Raw genomic sequence first — 16,024 nt, 5'->3', positions numbered from 1 at the left:
TAATTTACCAGTAACAATGATTCTTTTCTCCTTCTCTGCATCCTCAGCCACCATCTCTGCCATCATGATGAGGTCGGCCTCCAGAGGGTCATCGGGGATCTTCTCTTTGATTTCCTGAATGGTCTTCACAATGCGCTCAGCACTGTCCAGAGTGGTGGGGAAGAACAAGGGCACTGGCACCTGCATAAACAGACAGAGACACAAGACACTAGTACATACTAATGGTGTAATTAGGAGAGTCTTTGGGACGCCTGTGAATCTAATTTATGATCTGAAATTCAGTTGAAATTATTACATTGATTCGAGATAATACTTTATATACATGTAGAATTTATTTATTCAATTTGTCATGTTTTCATCAGTTTGCACTACTATGGCGTTTACTTAGTTTTCTAGTTTCAGATTTAAGTTTTTGTTTTAATGAGCCATCATTTAAAAAGGAAAACTACAGAATAATAATGTGGACAGAAAGAGGTAGAGATACACACCGGAAGCGGAAGCCCCACAGACTTCGGAGTGTATTGGGTGTAGAGATTCATGGGAAGCGGAACATAGACTGGCACTGGCACAGGCAGCACTATCACCGAAGGTCCATCTACAGGACAAAAGACAAGCACGACATTTATAACAAGTGCCTCCTGTCATTTTTACCTTTGTGATGCTCATTGTACACAATATAACACTAACTTTTGGAAAACAGGATCACATTATATTAGGTCAAGAGACACACGATGACGCAAAATGCCCAAAAGAAATATGTCTGCAACAGTGCTTCCTAGTACCTGTTTGGGTGTTCACATCACAGACATTTGGTTTGCAAGATGTGCCTTTGTTCTGACTTAACGGTTTACAAAGCAATGCTTTGTTTTTCAGGATTCGAGGTGCTGGCGCCGAAGCCTTCACACCGTCTGTCTGTGTGCTGGCCGCCTGACAACAGAGAACGATTGATAATCGGTTGATTTTCATTCACATTTCAAAAGGAACTTCAGCTGGATTATTAATATTGTGAAATACTCACATTTACTGAACTTTTCACTGTAGCAGCTGGAACAGAGGCTGAGGAAACAAAAACGTAAATGTGAGAGATGTGCCACAGAAAATAGTCAATTCATTCCTCGTTGACAACAGATGTCATAATTATGCAACTTTTGTTTTAGGAACTGGTATTAAAATTCTGAGAGATCTGATTAGCTCATTACTTTCATGTTATGGCTGATAAAAATCAACAAGATGTTATCCAAATACACACACAAAAAGTAATCACAATATTATAGTGTGAACAAAATAGATATTCATTTTGAGATTTGCTAAAGATTCCATTTATTTATAGGTTCTAGTTAGTTTATTTATAGTTATTAAATGATTGCTAGACAATGGCAAAAGTAATACAAATGTAAAGAGAAATGAGCATGCACAAAATCATTTATAATCTGATAATAGATATATCAATAAAATCCATTTCTAAAATAATAATAAAGAAATCAACCTAAATAATATACATTCATACTTTAATAAAATAAATATTATTAAATCTCAAAATATGGTATACAATGTAGGGTTGTGACGATAGACGATAGTATTGTGTCGATGAGCCTGTTGCCTATGCCTTTGACGATAAAAAATGATTATTATTATTATCCATCAAAAACGGACTAGGCACCTATCTTTAGCGATGCAGTGTGGAGAGCTGTTAATGGGATGCTTCATAAACGTGCCGTAGCTCGCCTGGTATAAACAAGCATTGACAAGAGTGGCCGCAATCAGCTCCTGTGGCCGGAGCCATTACGTGCCGCACATGTGTGTAGTGCAAATAAGTAGCAAGAGATTTATTCATCATACAGTGTAGATGGTGATCACTGATATAACGGGAGTTTTTTGAAAAGAACATACTTGTACTAGATGATGCTCTTTGGTAATGTAAATGATCTTTGCTCGTTTTCTGTAACTGCTTTTTGAATAACTGAGGAGATGTAAAAGCATTATAACTAGTAACTTACTATGTTTGTATTAAATTGTTATGTTACAAATTCAGTAATTTTAAAAACATTAGGCTGCTTTTAGACTTATACTGGTGTTGGTGCACCTTCCGATAATTAAACTAAGTAACTAATAAATTAAATAAATTAGCATGATAATGGTGTATCGTGATTTCAAAGGTTGACAATAGGACGATATGACAATTGAGCATATCGCCCAACACTAATACACTGTGCATCCCTCAATATACAGAGATGATTAAGAAGTAAATAGAGGTTAGTCACCTTGCACAACGCTGTTCCCCAAAACACCTGGCTGTCCATTGGATGCACTTGAGAGTGATATAACACTGGCAATGACAGGTGTGGCATCTTTAGTTACCAGTGGTGTGTGATTAACTGTAGTTTGAGGGCCTGGAGACGGTGCTGGGCTTGTCCCTGAGGAAAACAATCCCCAAAAGATTAACAGACAAAAAGATAAGATACAGAGACAAAATGGACATATATCCTCATAAATCTACAGGAAGACATACCTTGTGTGGACAAAGTCTTGTTTGCAGGTCTGACTGCCCCAGTGGTTCCCTGCAGACTGCAAAAGAACATCAAGCATTGCAAGCTGCAGAAATGCTTGATCTCACCCAGCCATTTCACTTTCTCCGTCATCTTCTTGGCCTGCCTGCACATGGAGCACTTTATTTCCTGTAAAAAATATACTTGCTGTTAGTTGAAATCCAAATCCACAACAAAGTCTTAAAAGTAATGTTGCTGCAAAAGACAGCCTTGTAAATTGTTTCTCAGAATAAACGAAAAGAGATCAAATATTACCTTACGCATCAGTAAGGTGTGTTGTGATAAGCATATGTTCCCACAGAACTCCTGGTCTGCGTTATCAAAAACTTCAGTCACCAGAGCCTGAGAGGATCCGCCACAGTAAAAGCAGTTGCGACAGTGTTTCTTCCCCCAGCGCTTGACTAGGTCATGCTTATACAGTAACTTGCATCCTGTACAGGGATGAACAAACAAGTAAATGTGAAGTCACAACCCATAACTCGATCAAGACATGCATATCTGAAGCAAAAAGAAAAACTACAAGCTAATAGTACTTACCCTCACTGCAGAAAGAGCGGTCAATCTTGTTTATCCTTTTCACCTCCTTGACAACTTTATCAATCTTACAGTATTCACAACGAGCCATGACATTGTTGATCTGTTTGAACTCCTCAACACAACTATCATCACAGAAAGCGTACATTTTCCTCTGAAAGGACAGGAAAACATGCAATCGGTTAGGTTTAGGGTCAACTGCTCGGACTCATTATTAATAAATAACATCCCACTTTATTTCTAGCTGGTCTATTTTTTGTTAAACAAAAAATATGGAATAAAAAGATTTTTTCTCCATAGCAAAAACATCTTTTTTTAACAAGACAGATTTATTATTTTTTGTTTCATTTGGTAACCAGCGTCACAAAATGTAGACTTCTATCTAATAAATGGCCAATATATCAGTATGTTGGCTTTAAAATAATGATTATCAGTATTTGATTATTGGTAATTAAGAGTACCTTGAACTCCATCAGCTCTGGTCTGTGGAAGAATGACTTCAGACACTGAGAGCAGGGGATCTTGGTGACTGTTTGCACCAGACCACTGGAAGTACTGGTCTTCGCTGATGAGCTGGGCTCTGAGGGAGTTGGTTTGGGGGCAGCAGGTTTTGGGGTAGGTGTGTTGTTGCTTGTAGCAGTTACAGTATTTATTGGCATGACAGGTTTCGTCTTACTGAAGGACTCCTGAAGTAAAAAAAAAACAAACAAACATTCAAATAGCTCTACTTCTTTCAATGTCATATCTTTAAAGGGGACATCGGATGCCCATTTTCCACAAGTTGGCATGATTCTTTAGGGTCTTTAAGAAATGTCTGCAGCATATTTTGTTTAAAATTCCTCAATGGTCATGTAAAAAAAACACTTTTTTTACCTTGTCAAACAGCTCTGTTCACAGCGACCATTTCAGTGCATGTCTCTTTAAATGATAATGAGCTCTGATCACCCCACTCTTCTCTGCTAACGCCGGCACTCACTCGCCAGCACTTTTACATCCAACTACAAAACACTTTGATTACTTACGAGGCATTGTTGTCACTACAGCTGCTCGAGCCCAGAGAAAATGGCAGACAGTGTACAACTGGCTGAGGGCGGGAATATGCTAATACAGGACAGTCTGTCAGTGGTCGTGGGTGGGGCTTGAGCAGTATGATCTCATACACCATGTAAAAGTGAATTTTGCATCCGATGTCCCCTTCGAATTAGAGAGATCAGTAAACTCTACCTGATATGATACTACACATGAAAAAGAGCAGAAGTTTTGGATGGTTCCGTCAGACATGGCTAGATGGTACTGAGGCGTTAGTTTAAGCTTGCAGCTGTTGCATTCCACTGGAGCACCTTGATTGCATGCAAACAAAAAGGACATCTGAGTATACTTGAAAAAGAGAATATCATTAAGAATGCAGAATCTTAGTAAACAGCTGGTTATGTTACCTGAAGAACTGACAGTCTGAACTTTATTTGCCGTGACACAGGAAGATGAACAGAAAAGTTCCCTTACACCCTCCGTGTTTGGACTGTCCACCATTTCTGCAACCGGGCGCATGGTACGACAAATTTTGCAGGCTACAGGTTTCAAACTTTTCTACAAAGAAAGATGAATTTATTTAATAATGACTTTCAACAAATTATTGGACCATTATTTAGTTATTCATTTGCCATTACCTTTTTGAAGGCTATGAGGCAGTTTTGTTTGCAGAACTTCATAACACTGCCCTCTATCTGCAGAGACAGACACTGACTGTCTGTGCCATAGCAATATCCTCCACAGTTCACACAGTTGTTCATGTTCAGCTTATTGGAGGAGCGGAACTGGTTGAAGCAGCTGTCGCTGCACAGCTTATGGATGGAGCCCATTAAGTTCACTTCGTGAGTGTAAGTCTACGAGAAATACAATTGCAACATACATTTTAGATTTTTGGAAGATTTTTTCTATATAGACCTTATAGGCAGGCAGAACCATCACAGACAAATAAAGCAACCAAAACAAATATGTTCAGAACAATAGTGTTTTCTACAGAACTATAAAATAACGTAAATGAATCAGAAGAACATCCAGTCAGTTATGAAACTGAATACTGTTTTCCAAATCTACACTCCATAAAATTTAATGTCTTAAAAGAATGTTTTTGTTTTCAGATTATTTATAACAGCATACAATACAGGCAGGAAGACAGATCAAATAAAAGAAAGACAGAAGGTCAAAACCACATTTTTGAGGACAGTCACAGAGATTTGTGCCATTCCTGGAAACAATTCCTTGTCAGCTGAAGACACAAGTGCACATCGCACACCTGGCATTCCCAAGGAGTTTGCAGCTTCTTTCCACGCACTGCTTTGCAGTGCACACAGATTCGCCGACCAGTAGAGGCAACTTTCCTAGCATTGGTGCTCAGAGGAGCTCCTGTAATGGGCATATGATCACTGTTGGCCCGTTTCTGTGGGATTTTCAGTGACAGGCCACAGAAAGAGATTTGTAAGAAGAACTTAAGCAGCACTGATAATATTTGTTTCTTGAGCACCAAATCAGCTACTCTAATGATATATGAAATAAGACATGGGGTAATAAAACATTACTCACCAGTTTTGATTACTGGATTTCATAAAGTAGGGCTGTGCAATTAATACGATTCTCATGCGCATCTCGTCAGTAAAGCCGGTTCCGTAATTGGCAGTAAATCTCCATCACCTGCTTTCAAATGGAGCGGCAGTTAACACACTGAGCCATAGTTCACTGACAAGCTAGGCGATATCAGATGAATCGCATTCGATTAAGAACACGATAATGCCTAGATTATCAGTGAACTACGGCTCAGTGTATTAACTGCCGCTCCATTTGAAAGCAGGTGATGGAGATTTACTGCCAATTACGGAACTGACGAGATGCGCATGAGAATCACGTGCGATTAATTACACAGCCCTATCATAGGGCCTTTGTTTCATGTTGCAAAAATCATTTTGTCCTTTCATTCAAATAAAACAAAACATTGATTTAACTTGTGCGATACGTCAAAACAGTGGGGGAAAACAAGTATTTCACATCAGGTGGGTAAAGACCTATCAATGTGGGATCCAACTGTGAGGGAACCAAAAGAGATTATGTAAGAAGTCTTAAAAGAATGTTTTTGTTTGCAGTTTATTTACAACAGTGTACAATATAATACAGACAGAAAGACAGACCAAATAAAAGACAGGTCAAAACCACATTTTTGAGCACACAGTCACAGATTTGTGCCATTCCTGGAAACAATTCCTCATCAGCTGAAGACACAAGTGCACGTCGCACGCCTGGCATTTCCAAGGAGTTTGCGTCTTTTCCATGCGCTGCTTTGCAGTGCACACAGATTCACCGACCACTAGAGGCAACTTTCCTGGTATTGGTGCTCAGCAGAGCTCCTGGAACGGGCACATGGTCACTGCTGGCTCGTTTCTGTGGGATTTTCGGCGACACGCCACAGAGCTCTGCAATTAGCTGCTCCATAAACTCCTTGTGGGTCATGTTGCCATATAACTCCTTGTGCATTGTGTAAGAATTGGTGGCGGCTATGTCCAAGAAGTGTAGGAAGAGCTTTCTGTACCACTTCAAGGTTTTGTGCTGTGCGGTGTAGTATTGCAACAGCTGATCGGACAGGTCAACGCCCCCCATGTATTGGTTGTATGCAGTAACAGGTGCAGGACAGGGGAACGACTTTAAGCTCCATGTATCTTGCGTCTTCACTCTCCTCTGCACGGTGTCTCCTGTGTAGGCAGGATGGATAGTGGAACACACAGACACCTCTCGTGTGTCCATCCACTTCACGAACACAAGCGGACCATTTCGAATCCATCTAATGGATCCCCTGGGGGAATTTTTAGTCAGTGCATTTTGTGGGCTGTACTTTATGTAGTCTCTGTAAGTCCCACAAGCGCCATACTTCATCTCTAACATATCTGTTAGGAGCTTTGGACTTGTGTAGAAATTGTCCATGTACACGTGGTACCCAGATCCCAAAACCTTTCGGTCCAAGAGAGACATCACAGTATCATACAGCAGTCCATTGCCTGTCGCAGTGTTGTTCTTTCCCGTGTACACAGAAAAGTCAACAGTGTATCCATTCGAGGAGTCGGCGAGGACAAACAGCTTGAAACCCCACTTGGTTGGCTTTCATGTACTGTGTCATTCCTGTGTTGGCTTTGCATGCCACCATTCTTTCATCCACAGATAAATTTCATCTAGGATGATAAATGGTTTTGCATGCAAGACGGATCGTGTCCATGAGGGGTTTGACCCTGAAAAGCCAGTCATATTCATTTGTGCCCTTCTTTTTGTCCTCAGCTGGGTGACTCATGTGCATATTCCATGAAATGGTCCAGTATCTGTCCCTTGACATGATTGTGGCAGGAAAAGGCACAGAGAAAAGACTGCCTTGCCGCCAGTAGTCTTTGATGGAGATCAACTTCACCATACCCATGTAGAATCTGAGTCCGAAGTAGCGGTATATTTAATTGACGCTGACATCTGTCCACTTGTATTTGCGACCCCTTGCAAGTGACCTGACGGCCTGTGCATTTGTGTTGTAGCATAGAGTTGAGACAGCACTTTCAGTGAAAAAGAGCTTGAAGAGACTGAGGGGAGTGTACGAGTCTGTTGGCCACAGCTGGGGTCCGGGATCTCGAGCTGGCACGAATCTCAGAGTCTGTGGAACCACGTCAACTTCAGTCTCCGTTTTCCACGCCAGAGCAGGCTGCTTGCTTGTCCAAGGCTTCTTTGCAACAGGCATCTGGTAACTGTCATTCTCCTCATTTCTGTTTTATATAAAAAAAACAACAACTGTGAGCATGACAACAAGATCAAAGCTATTTTTTTTTTACCATTACCAATCACTAATACTGCACACTCGTAGAAAAAAAACACATGCACGTTTAAAGCACACTACAATCACTTATGCCTGATCAGATATTTGCAAACAAGCTAAAATGATAAGCCAACTAGTGTAAATAAATACATCATTTATATCAATATATACTACCTTTCAAAAAAAAATAAAAATAGCGAAATTCCAATTTCAATTTATTTTTTTAATTATTTATTTTAAGCAGACATTACTCTAGTTTTTAGCGTCACTTGATCCTTCAGAAATCATTCTAATACTTGTTTGGAACTCAAGAAACATTTATGATCAGAGCTTTAAAATAGTGATAAAATTATGATCGATGAATACAAAGTTCACAAGAACAGCATTCATTTGAAAGAGACATTTTGTAATATTTCTTCACTGCCACTTTTGATCAATTTAATTCATTGATGAATAAAAGTACTCGGTAAAAAAAAATATATCTAAATCTCACTGATCACAAACAGAACAGTAGTGTATTATACAGCATAAAAAACATGTAGAGGCAACGGCACTGTATTATGACCTATCCTATGTCGCATTTTAATCAAAATATAAACTATTAAAATATGTACATGCTTATTTAAAAATTAAACTATAGCTAAAAAACTATGAATGACTTACTCATCAGAAAGGGCGTCCTCTGCTGGATCAAGGCGCTCTTCTAAATGCGACCATTCTTCATCTTGCTCCTCTTCTGAAGAAAAGGTGAATTCTTCCTCGCTGTCCAGGACCGTCTCAAGAGTTTCCTCACACGTGCAGTGTGCCATCCCCCAAAAGCGATGAAAAGTGAATGAATCGAATGAAGCTTGAAGCTATTTTTATCACATTGCTAGGGGAGCTTTAACCATGCTTGTATGCAACCGTATGAATGGCGCGCTCTGCGGGTGGAGACGAGTCCCTAACCAAACATTAATCGTTCGAGCAAATCATTCGCATGCATAAATAAAGCGGGAATACAGCGAATTGGAAGAGTTTCATTTTCGTTCTGCCTCGACAGCGCGCTGTTCTTCTTGATATCTATGGATTCGCAGCGTAGCAGTAATCTATTGTGTAGCCGTCGCTTGACTGACAGCGGCAGCTGTCTCCTCACACACGCAGAGAGAGAAAGTGAGTCTTAAACCATACAGTACTGACGCGCTAAATGTTTCCCCTATCAAAATAACGAAGAACGCTTATTATTTATTATTTCGGCCGTTCGCATCCTTCGGCAGATGGAGAATAAGATGCAAGCGGTAATCCCATTGGCTAGCGCTCAGCTTTCCGGCTCCGCCAATCAGCTCTGACGAACGCAGACAATGTGAACCCTTTAGCTGCCCCACCAAGAAAAAGGCAATTGAACATTTTTGTTTGCATTTCTGATCTTCTTATGTCACTAGTTACCACACTCAATGTATTTTTTTTCAACCCATCCCATAATTTTTAAAATATTGGCATCTACCAAATGGTTGATATGTCACTTTATGGTAAAAGTTCCAGAATTCATACATATACTATGAAAATCAGAAAATATGAACTATAATACTAATTTATTTAAAAACAATCAAAATAAAATATTTGTGTATTGAATCTTTATTTATTGAAGTATTCCATAAAATATTTCAGGTTTTCATTTTAACACAGGAAATTATGTTTTTCTTGTTTTTTTTAACAATAAACAAAAATAAATAACTAAAAGTAGCAAAACCAAAAACATTACATTCTTTCTGCATTCAAAAAAAAAAAAAAAAAAAAAAAAAAAAAAAATATCGTAATATAATGGCATTTTAGGCTTTTATGTTTCAAGAAACACGCCGTCAAGTGTGGTAGTGCAACAGGATTGTTTTTTCTTTTTTTTTTTTAGATAAATGAACATTTCTTTGTAAACCAGCAATGCTGTGTAGTGTAAGCCAACATTAGAAACAATCGTTCAAACAATATAAAACACTAGGGATTGTAAAACATTTCAGCAACATCTCTTACATGTGAAATGGTGCAACAGCACGACTGCTTCCTGAACATGAGATCCACCCCCCCTATTTCTGGTGGTATGCTGCAAAGCATTCTTGGTTTGCGTTCAAGCACAGGAAAACATTGCATTTTTGACATTTCCATCTTGACACACCCTTCGGACAGTAGTTGCACCGCCCCCGCTTGTCACAGTGTTGTGGCCAATGTCCCAAACTGTCATATCGCACATCTGGTTGCGGTTTTGGGAGTGAGGGTCTTGGGGTGTAGTGTTTCTTTGGTGGTGGTGGAGATCTGGATGATGGTCGGCCAACTTTGGGTGCAGGCTTGTTTACCTGGCTCAAGCTATGGGCAACTGCCAGGCGGAACCGTTTGAGAGGCATTGCTTTCTCATTTAGTAGGCCACAGTCCCTCTTGTACACCAGCCAGGAGTTTGCAATGGACAGATCAAGGATGTATCCAAAGAGGGGTATGTACCATCTCCTTGACTTGGCTGGAGTCTTGTACAAGTGTACCAGCATGTCAGAAAGATCAATCCCACCCATATGCTCATTGTAAGCAGGGATGAGTGATGGACACGGGACAGTGATCTTTTCCTTGGATTCTTTGCACCACCGTTTGACAGTTGAAAGAGGCATGATCCCACTGGCATTGCTCAAAAGGTTGACACATTTGTTGTCAAACCATTTTACTGCAATCACCCCTTCAGCAGACCTGTAGTCATAAGACCCACGCCCTCTCTTAATCAGCTCTTTATCTGTCATCAAAGGAGCTCCACCAGTGCGGTTTGGTCGGACGGTGCTGATGCACTTGACACCCAAAGAGGTTTGCAGGGTCTGGACCAATTTAAAGCTTGTAAAAAAGTTGTCAAAGAAGACAACAGAAAGACGTGGCTGTTGTATAGTTTTGCATAGTGCTGTCACCACTTTGGCTCCTAAAGGTAGCATCTGCTCCTCCTCACTGAGAGCGACACTGAAGAATGTGGATGCCCCTTGATATGGCAGCAGGTCATGGATGATGCCAGAGGAACTGGCTCTGCAGAAGACTTTAAAGCCCCACTTATCTGGTTTATTGCCAATATATTGGCGGAGGGTGCCAGCTCTTGTGCCTTTATATCCTATCATGACCTCATCCACACTGTGTTTGTAAGTGGATGGTATCAGGAGACACTGCTTGCGAACCATCTCAAAGAGTGGACGGATTTTGTAAAATCGATCTGGATTCTCACTGCACTTCTGATTGTCATTGAAATGAATATAACGACGTAACAGCTGGAATCTCTTCCTTGGCATGATATCAGCTATCACACTGAAGCGTGACTCATGGTGCCAGTAATCCTCCAGCGATGGAAATTTGAAAACACCCATAAAGAGAAGCATGGAAAGAAAATCTTCAATCTCTTTTGGGCTGGTCTTGATTGGATCCCCCAGCTCCTGGGCAGAGTACAGGTTGGTATGATGAGCAACATGCTGAATCATCTCATCAGTGAAGAGCATTTTGAAGTATTGGAAAGGTGACTGTACATCCACAGGGGGTTCAAATCTTGATTCTGTGACCTGGAATTCCTCAATGTCTTCATGCTTCCAGATTCTTCTTGTGCCATTGTGTGGGCCTGAGGGGGAACTTGAGCCAGGGGTATCCTCTGGCTCCTTCAAGGAAACTGTTTTTAGAGTGTGTTTTCCTTTTCTTCTTTTTTTACATGGAAGCTTTGTCGAGGATGTGCTTGTTGAGGGAGCATCATCTTCGTCCAGGGACTCAAAAGAACTGTCACCAGCTACCTCTTCTCGGATGGGGTGATAATCAGGATCCTCTATTGGGTCATCTACATCACTGAGATCAGCATCAGAGTCTTGGGGGTTTTCTGGTACAAGGGCCTGAAGAGTGCGCATTCTTTTACCATAGAAACTGTTGACATCCATCTAGTAATTGTAAAAAACAACAACAACAAAAATAAATAATCACTTCCAATTTTATTAATGTTAGTACACCAGCATTTGTCATTTAAGAAGTAAATGCCACTGACAATTATGATTTCCACACATTAATTCTAGGAATTCATTATATTTACTTAAGAAAATATACAAAAGTGGCAAAAAATGCATACTTAAGAAATTAACTCAGTATATTCATGAAGAAATAACAATAGCTGTGTCATATCCATAGCTATGAATGATCAGAAGTTTATATTTCTCAGCAAATAGTCCATTCTGACTGCAGAAATGGATGATCTGAAAACATTAGCTTTTCTACTTTTACCTTAAAGAGACAAATCAACCATTTGGTTGAGCACGTTTTTGAAAAATTATTAAAAATATACTAAAGTTTTTTCATGGCACCATGTAACAATTTTGTAAAGTTAGGGCTCTTACAGTGTAATATGTCAAAAAAATATGCTTACCTTGCAAAATTTCACCAAGAACAGTTCACATGGCAAGAGTGATTTTTTTGGTTTCTGACATCCAAGTTAGAAGAAGTGTTGTGACAAGTGCTGTTGATTGACCTTGTGACATCTAGTGGATTTTTTTGGCATAACATACCTCAACCAGATGGTAGAGATGGCTAAATCAGCTTGAGTTAAGATATGTACTCCTCTCAATAAAATATAGTGATTCAAAATGTGCTCAACCATTTGGTCGAGCAGGCAGTTAAAGTTATTCATGAGCCAGACCTCAGAGCGAGAGACAATGAGCTACAACACACAACCTACCTGAGGAAAGATGCTAGCAAAAGTCGTTTTTTTACAAGTAAATTTGTTAACCTGTTAACCTTCAACCCCATTTAGGGCCTCGCAGGTGAAAATAACCTACCTGAATTAAAATGGTAACAGTTTGTGACAAAGTGTGCTTACACAAACAAATTAGGTATCTTTGGAAAGAAGAGACTCTGGGCTTTACTATCTATCATCCAGAGTTGATAATGCTCAAAAAGATAAAAAGTTATAGACACTGACGTGCCTTGAAAAATATTTTTCCACACTGAATGTTTTTTTATTTCATATACAAATACATGAAATAAGTCCTGGAGCAATCCAGAAAAGTAATGGATCGAAAGCCATGTGTCTCATCAGTTCATATTTCAAATTTGAAGAAGATACCATGAAAAATGAGATTCCTGCAATATTTTTTCTGAAACTATTTATAGTCCCCCCACCCCCCTGTTTGAGGAAAAATAACCACCAAATGGATTACAGAATTATACAAGCTATTTTAGCCATTATACATGTTCCTGCATAGTTTTTCAATTATAAAATAATAGACAGATTTATTTGAGCACTAAAAAATACAAAAATAATTATTTGAGTAATAAAAAAGGAAAAAAAATAGAAAAAAATGCTTTGTATATAGTATGTATACTGAAGTATTCTTCGTTATTCGTTATTACAATGATAAATATCACTGCCAGACGTGAAGTGATATTGCCAGACATGGTCATAGAGTCAGTAAACACACGCTGATGTGCTTCCATTCAGATTATAATCAAACAGATGGGCCATATAATCAATAATAGCTGATCAATGAATCACAATGATAGCCGTCATAGAGTCGCTAATAAACACGCTGATGTGCGTCCATACAGATTATAATCATGCAGACACGGCCACATTCCCCACACAATACACACACACACATATAAAAAATTTAGAAGAAAAAAAAAAACAGTTTTTTATGGATAAAGCAGATCGCTAAGTTATGCCCCGCTCAGATGACAGCGTGCGTCACAGAAGCGTCACTGCCGGCAGGAGGGAGCGCCAAATTCAAATAATCTATATTCCGCTTTTCTGAGACTTTTTTTTTCCGTAGACGGTCTCATTATGTTTGTAAGACCGTATTCTACAAAATCGTTTTGTTTTTTTACCACCAAGACGCTGTTTTTGAGCGTAATTTATTCCATAACGGACGCGAACAATAACTCTCTGAAGAAATGAAACGTAAACAAAGGAATATTCATCCTTATTACAACGTTATTGTTTCGCTGGACTAAAAGTGCTCGCTGGGATGTTTTTCTGTGGACCCTTACCTCTCTAACTAAACTGGGATTTCAGCAGTGGACACGTTTGTGGCTCGTTATTACAATGATAAAGGTACGTACGGCTTTTTTACTCTGCGTGTTTGGATGTGTACTGCTTACACAAATGTAGCAAATTTGTGCCACTCATTCCTTATAAGCTTTCCATCGAAAAACAGCGATCTGTCGTCGATGCTTGAGGCTTAGACCCTCAGAATGATATATAGTTTGTAAAGATTAACTTTGTCCCGTTTCATTTATTCTATTAGAAAACAATGACACATGCAAACAAAGAGCGTTCAGTGCGAGGTCGCTCTGGTGCAGGCTAACAGGTTTTAAACAAAAGAAAATATTTTTATTAGTGGTATTAGCCCCCCCCCCAAATAAACAATTATTGACCAACGTGGAGCACCACCACCAAGTTCATTTTAATATGAACGCACACTTTTCATATTTGCTTTCATACATGCCACGTTTTAGTTATTATTCAAACATCTATCAAATGCTTGCATTCAGTTTAGTTATGCTTTCACAAGATATCAAAAGAAGAGCAACTGAGATTTTTTAGATCATTCCTGAGCCACTATAAAGCAGAGCTATTTGTTTTGGATAAGTAACAACCAAATATATTCTTCATGATGCACAAGTTATTGATATATATATATATATATATATATATATATATATATATATATATATATATGTGAGATGGCGGAAGCACACATTGACTGTTTACTGCATTTCACAAAAGTAATTTTATTTTAAGTGGCCACAAATGATAGCAGACCTATTATAGTTTTGAATTATGTCTTCATTATATCTGCATAACCATAAATACCAAGAGCACCTTGAGTCAATAGAAAATAGACTTGTCAAGCACTTACATATCATTGCTCTTTTGTTGGTTTTGATTGCTTCTATTGTCCTCATTTGTAAGTCGCTTTGGATAAAAGCGTCTGCCAACTGACTAAATGTAAAAAGGTAGTCATCACGCTGAAGCCTCAAGGGGGTTAAATACAATTAAAGACCTGCGGTTCAATGAGTCAGTCAGATGTTACTTGATGTGTAACCGCTCTAACACGTTCAATGAGCGAAAAAAAAAAATTCTTGACTGGATCAAACTAATCAAACTGTTTTTGTGCAATTTATTATGGGAACTCAAATTACATACGAGTTGTTTGTTTTTGAGTACATCCAGAAAAGATAGCGAAAAAGGAAGATTTCACAGTACCCAGATCACCTAAATTTAAGACTTGTTCACACCAAAATGTTTGGCACTAATATTATTCAGTGCATCCACTTGTGATAGAACAAAGGAAGTAAAATGTGTCCGGTTACATTGAAGAGGAGGGAACGAGACATGGTATACATATGTATATGTAGATAAAATTTAAATATGTAGATAAAAGCACTATGAGCAGTGAAAGTGCTGCCGTTGTCGTGGTATGCATGTGCACAAGTACATGAAATCATTACAGGGGCGTGTAAATATTTGTATCACTTTGAACAAAGTAACACCTGGGGGCTGTTTCATAAAACAAGTTTAACAAACAAGCCAGGCTTATTTCAGTCAGTCTGACTAATTTTGAACCAAATCAGTTGACAATAAGACAAGACTAACTGAAATAAACATGGCTTATTTGGTAAACTTGTTTTATGAAACAGGCCCCTCTTCATCCAAATTCAAATGTTTTAATGTGTTTTATTGTGAGCAGGTTTTTAGGGGCAAAACATGATTTATTTTACAGGCCACATTTTCAGTAGCAGCGATCCGCACCTGCACAAATAGAGATGGCCACTTACCACTCCTGTCTTCTGACACACACTGCACTTGAAGCTCAAAGCGCTGAGGCATTTCTGACTGCAGAACTCCTTCACAGTCCCTGACATGTCCACCGGGGCATTGATCACATCCTTCGGCTCAACGTCTCTGCAGGGAAAGAGGATTTGTATCTATAAAGGGTATGTTAAACACCATTGCTGTGCTTCAATTTCTGTTATGTATTATTCATTGTATTTTTTAAATAAAGGAGTATGTTATTATAATTTGGTTAGGTTTTAGGGTGGTAAGTTAAAAGTCCATATTTAAAAAAGGTATTTAAATGCAATACGATGT

At 39.0% G+C, this 16,024-nt stretch overlaps 1 protein-coding gene across 2 annotated transcripts in view; it reads right to left on the bottom strand.

Moving 5' to 3' along the window:
- zmym4.1 (zinc finger MYM-type containing 4, tandem duplicate 1) overlaps positions 1-16,024 on the bottom strand; it is a 34,118-nt gene that overhangs the window by 6,288 nt on the left and 11,806 nt on the right. For both annotated transcript variants that reach the window (XM_079441947.1, XM_079441948.1), the window contains exons 7-19: positions 15,712-15,838; positions 4,748-4,963; positions 4,517-4,667; positions 4,305-4,420; positions 3,542-3,766; positions 3,084-3,234; positions 2,802-2,977; positions 2,510-2,675; positions 2,262-2,414; positions 1,019-1,056; positions 783-927; positions 489-595; positions 9-180 (exon numbers count right to left, since the gene is read on the bottom strand). In XM_079441947.1, the coding sequence (XP_079298073.1) occupies positions 9-180; positions 489-595; positions 783-927; positions 1,019-1,056; positions 2,262-2,414; positions 2,510-2,675; positions 2,802-2,977; positions 3,084-3,234; positions 3,542-3,766; positions 4,305-4,420; positions 4,517-4,667; positions 4,748-4,963; positions 15,712-15,838 (1,943 nt within the window). The remainder of the gene's footprint in view (positions 1-8; positions 181-488; positions 596-782; positions 928-1,018; positions 1,057-2,261; positions 2,415-2,509; positions 2,676-2,801; positions 2,978-3,083; positions 3,235-3,541; positions 3,767-4,304; positions 4,421-4,516; positions 4,668-4,747; positions 4,964-15,711; positions 15,839-16,024) is intronic.

This window comes from Barbus barbus (assembly GCF_936440315.1).
Source record: "Barbus barbus genome assembly, chromosome: 19".
In the NCBI taxonomy this organism is placed as follows: domain Eukaryota; kingdom Metazoa; phylum Chordata; class Actinopteri; order Cypriniformes; family Cyprinidae; genus Barbus; species Barbus barbus.
This window is presented reverse-complemented; position numbering and strand designations above follow the sequence as displayed.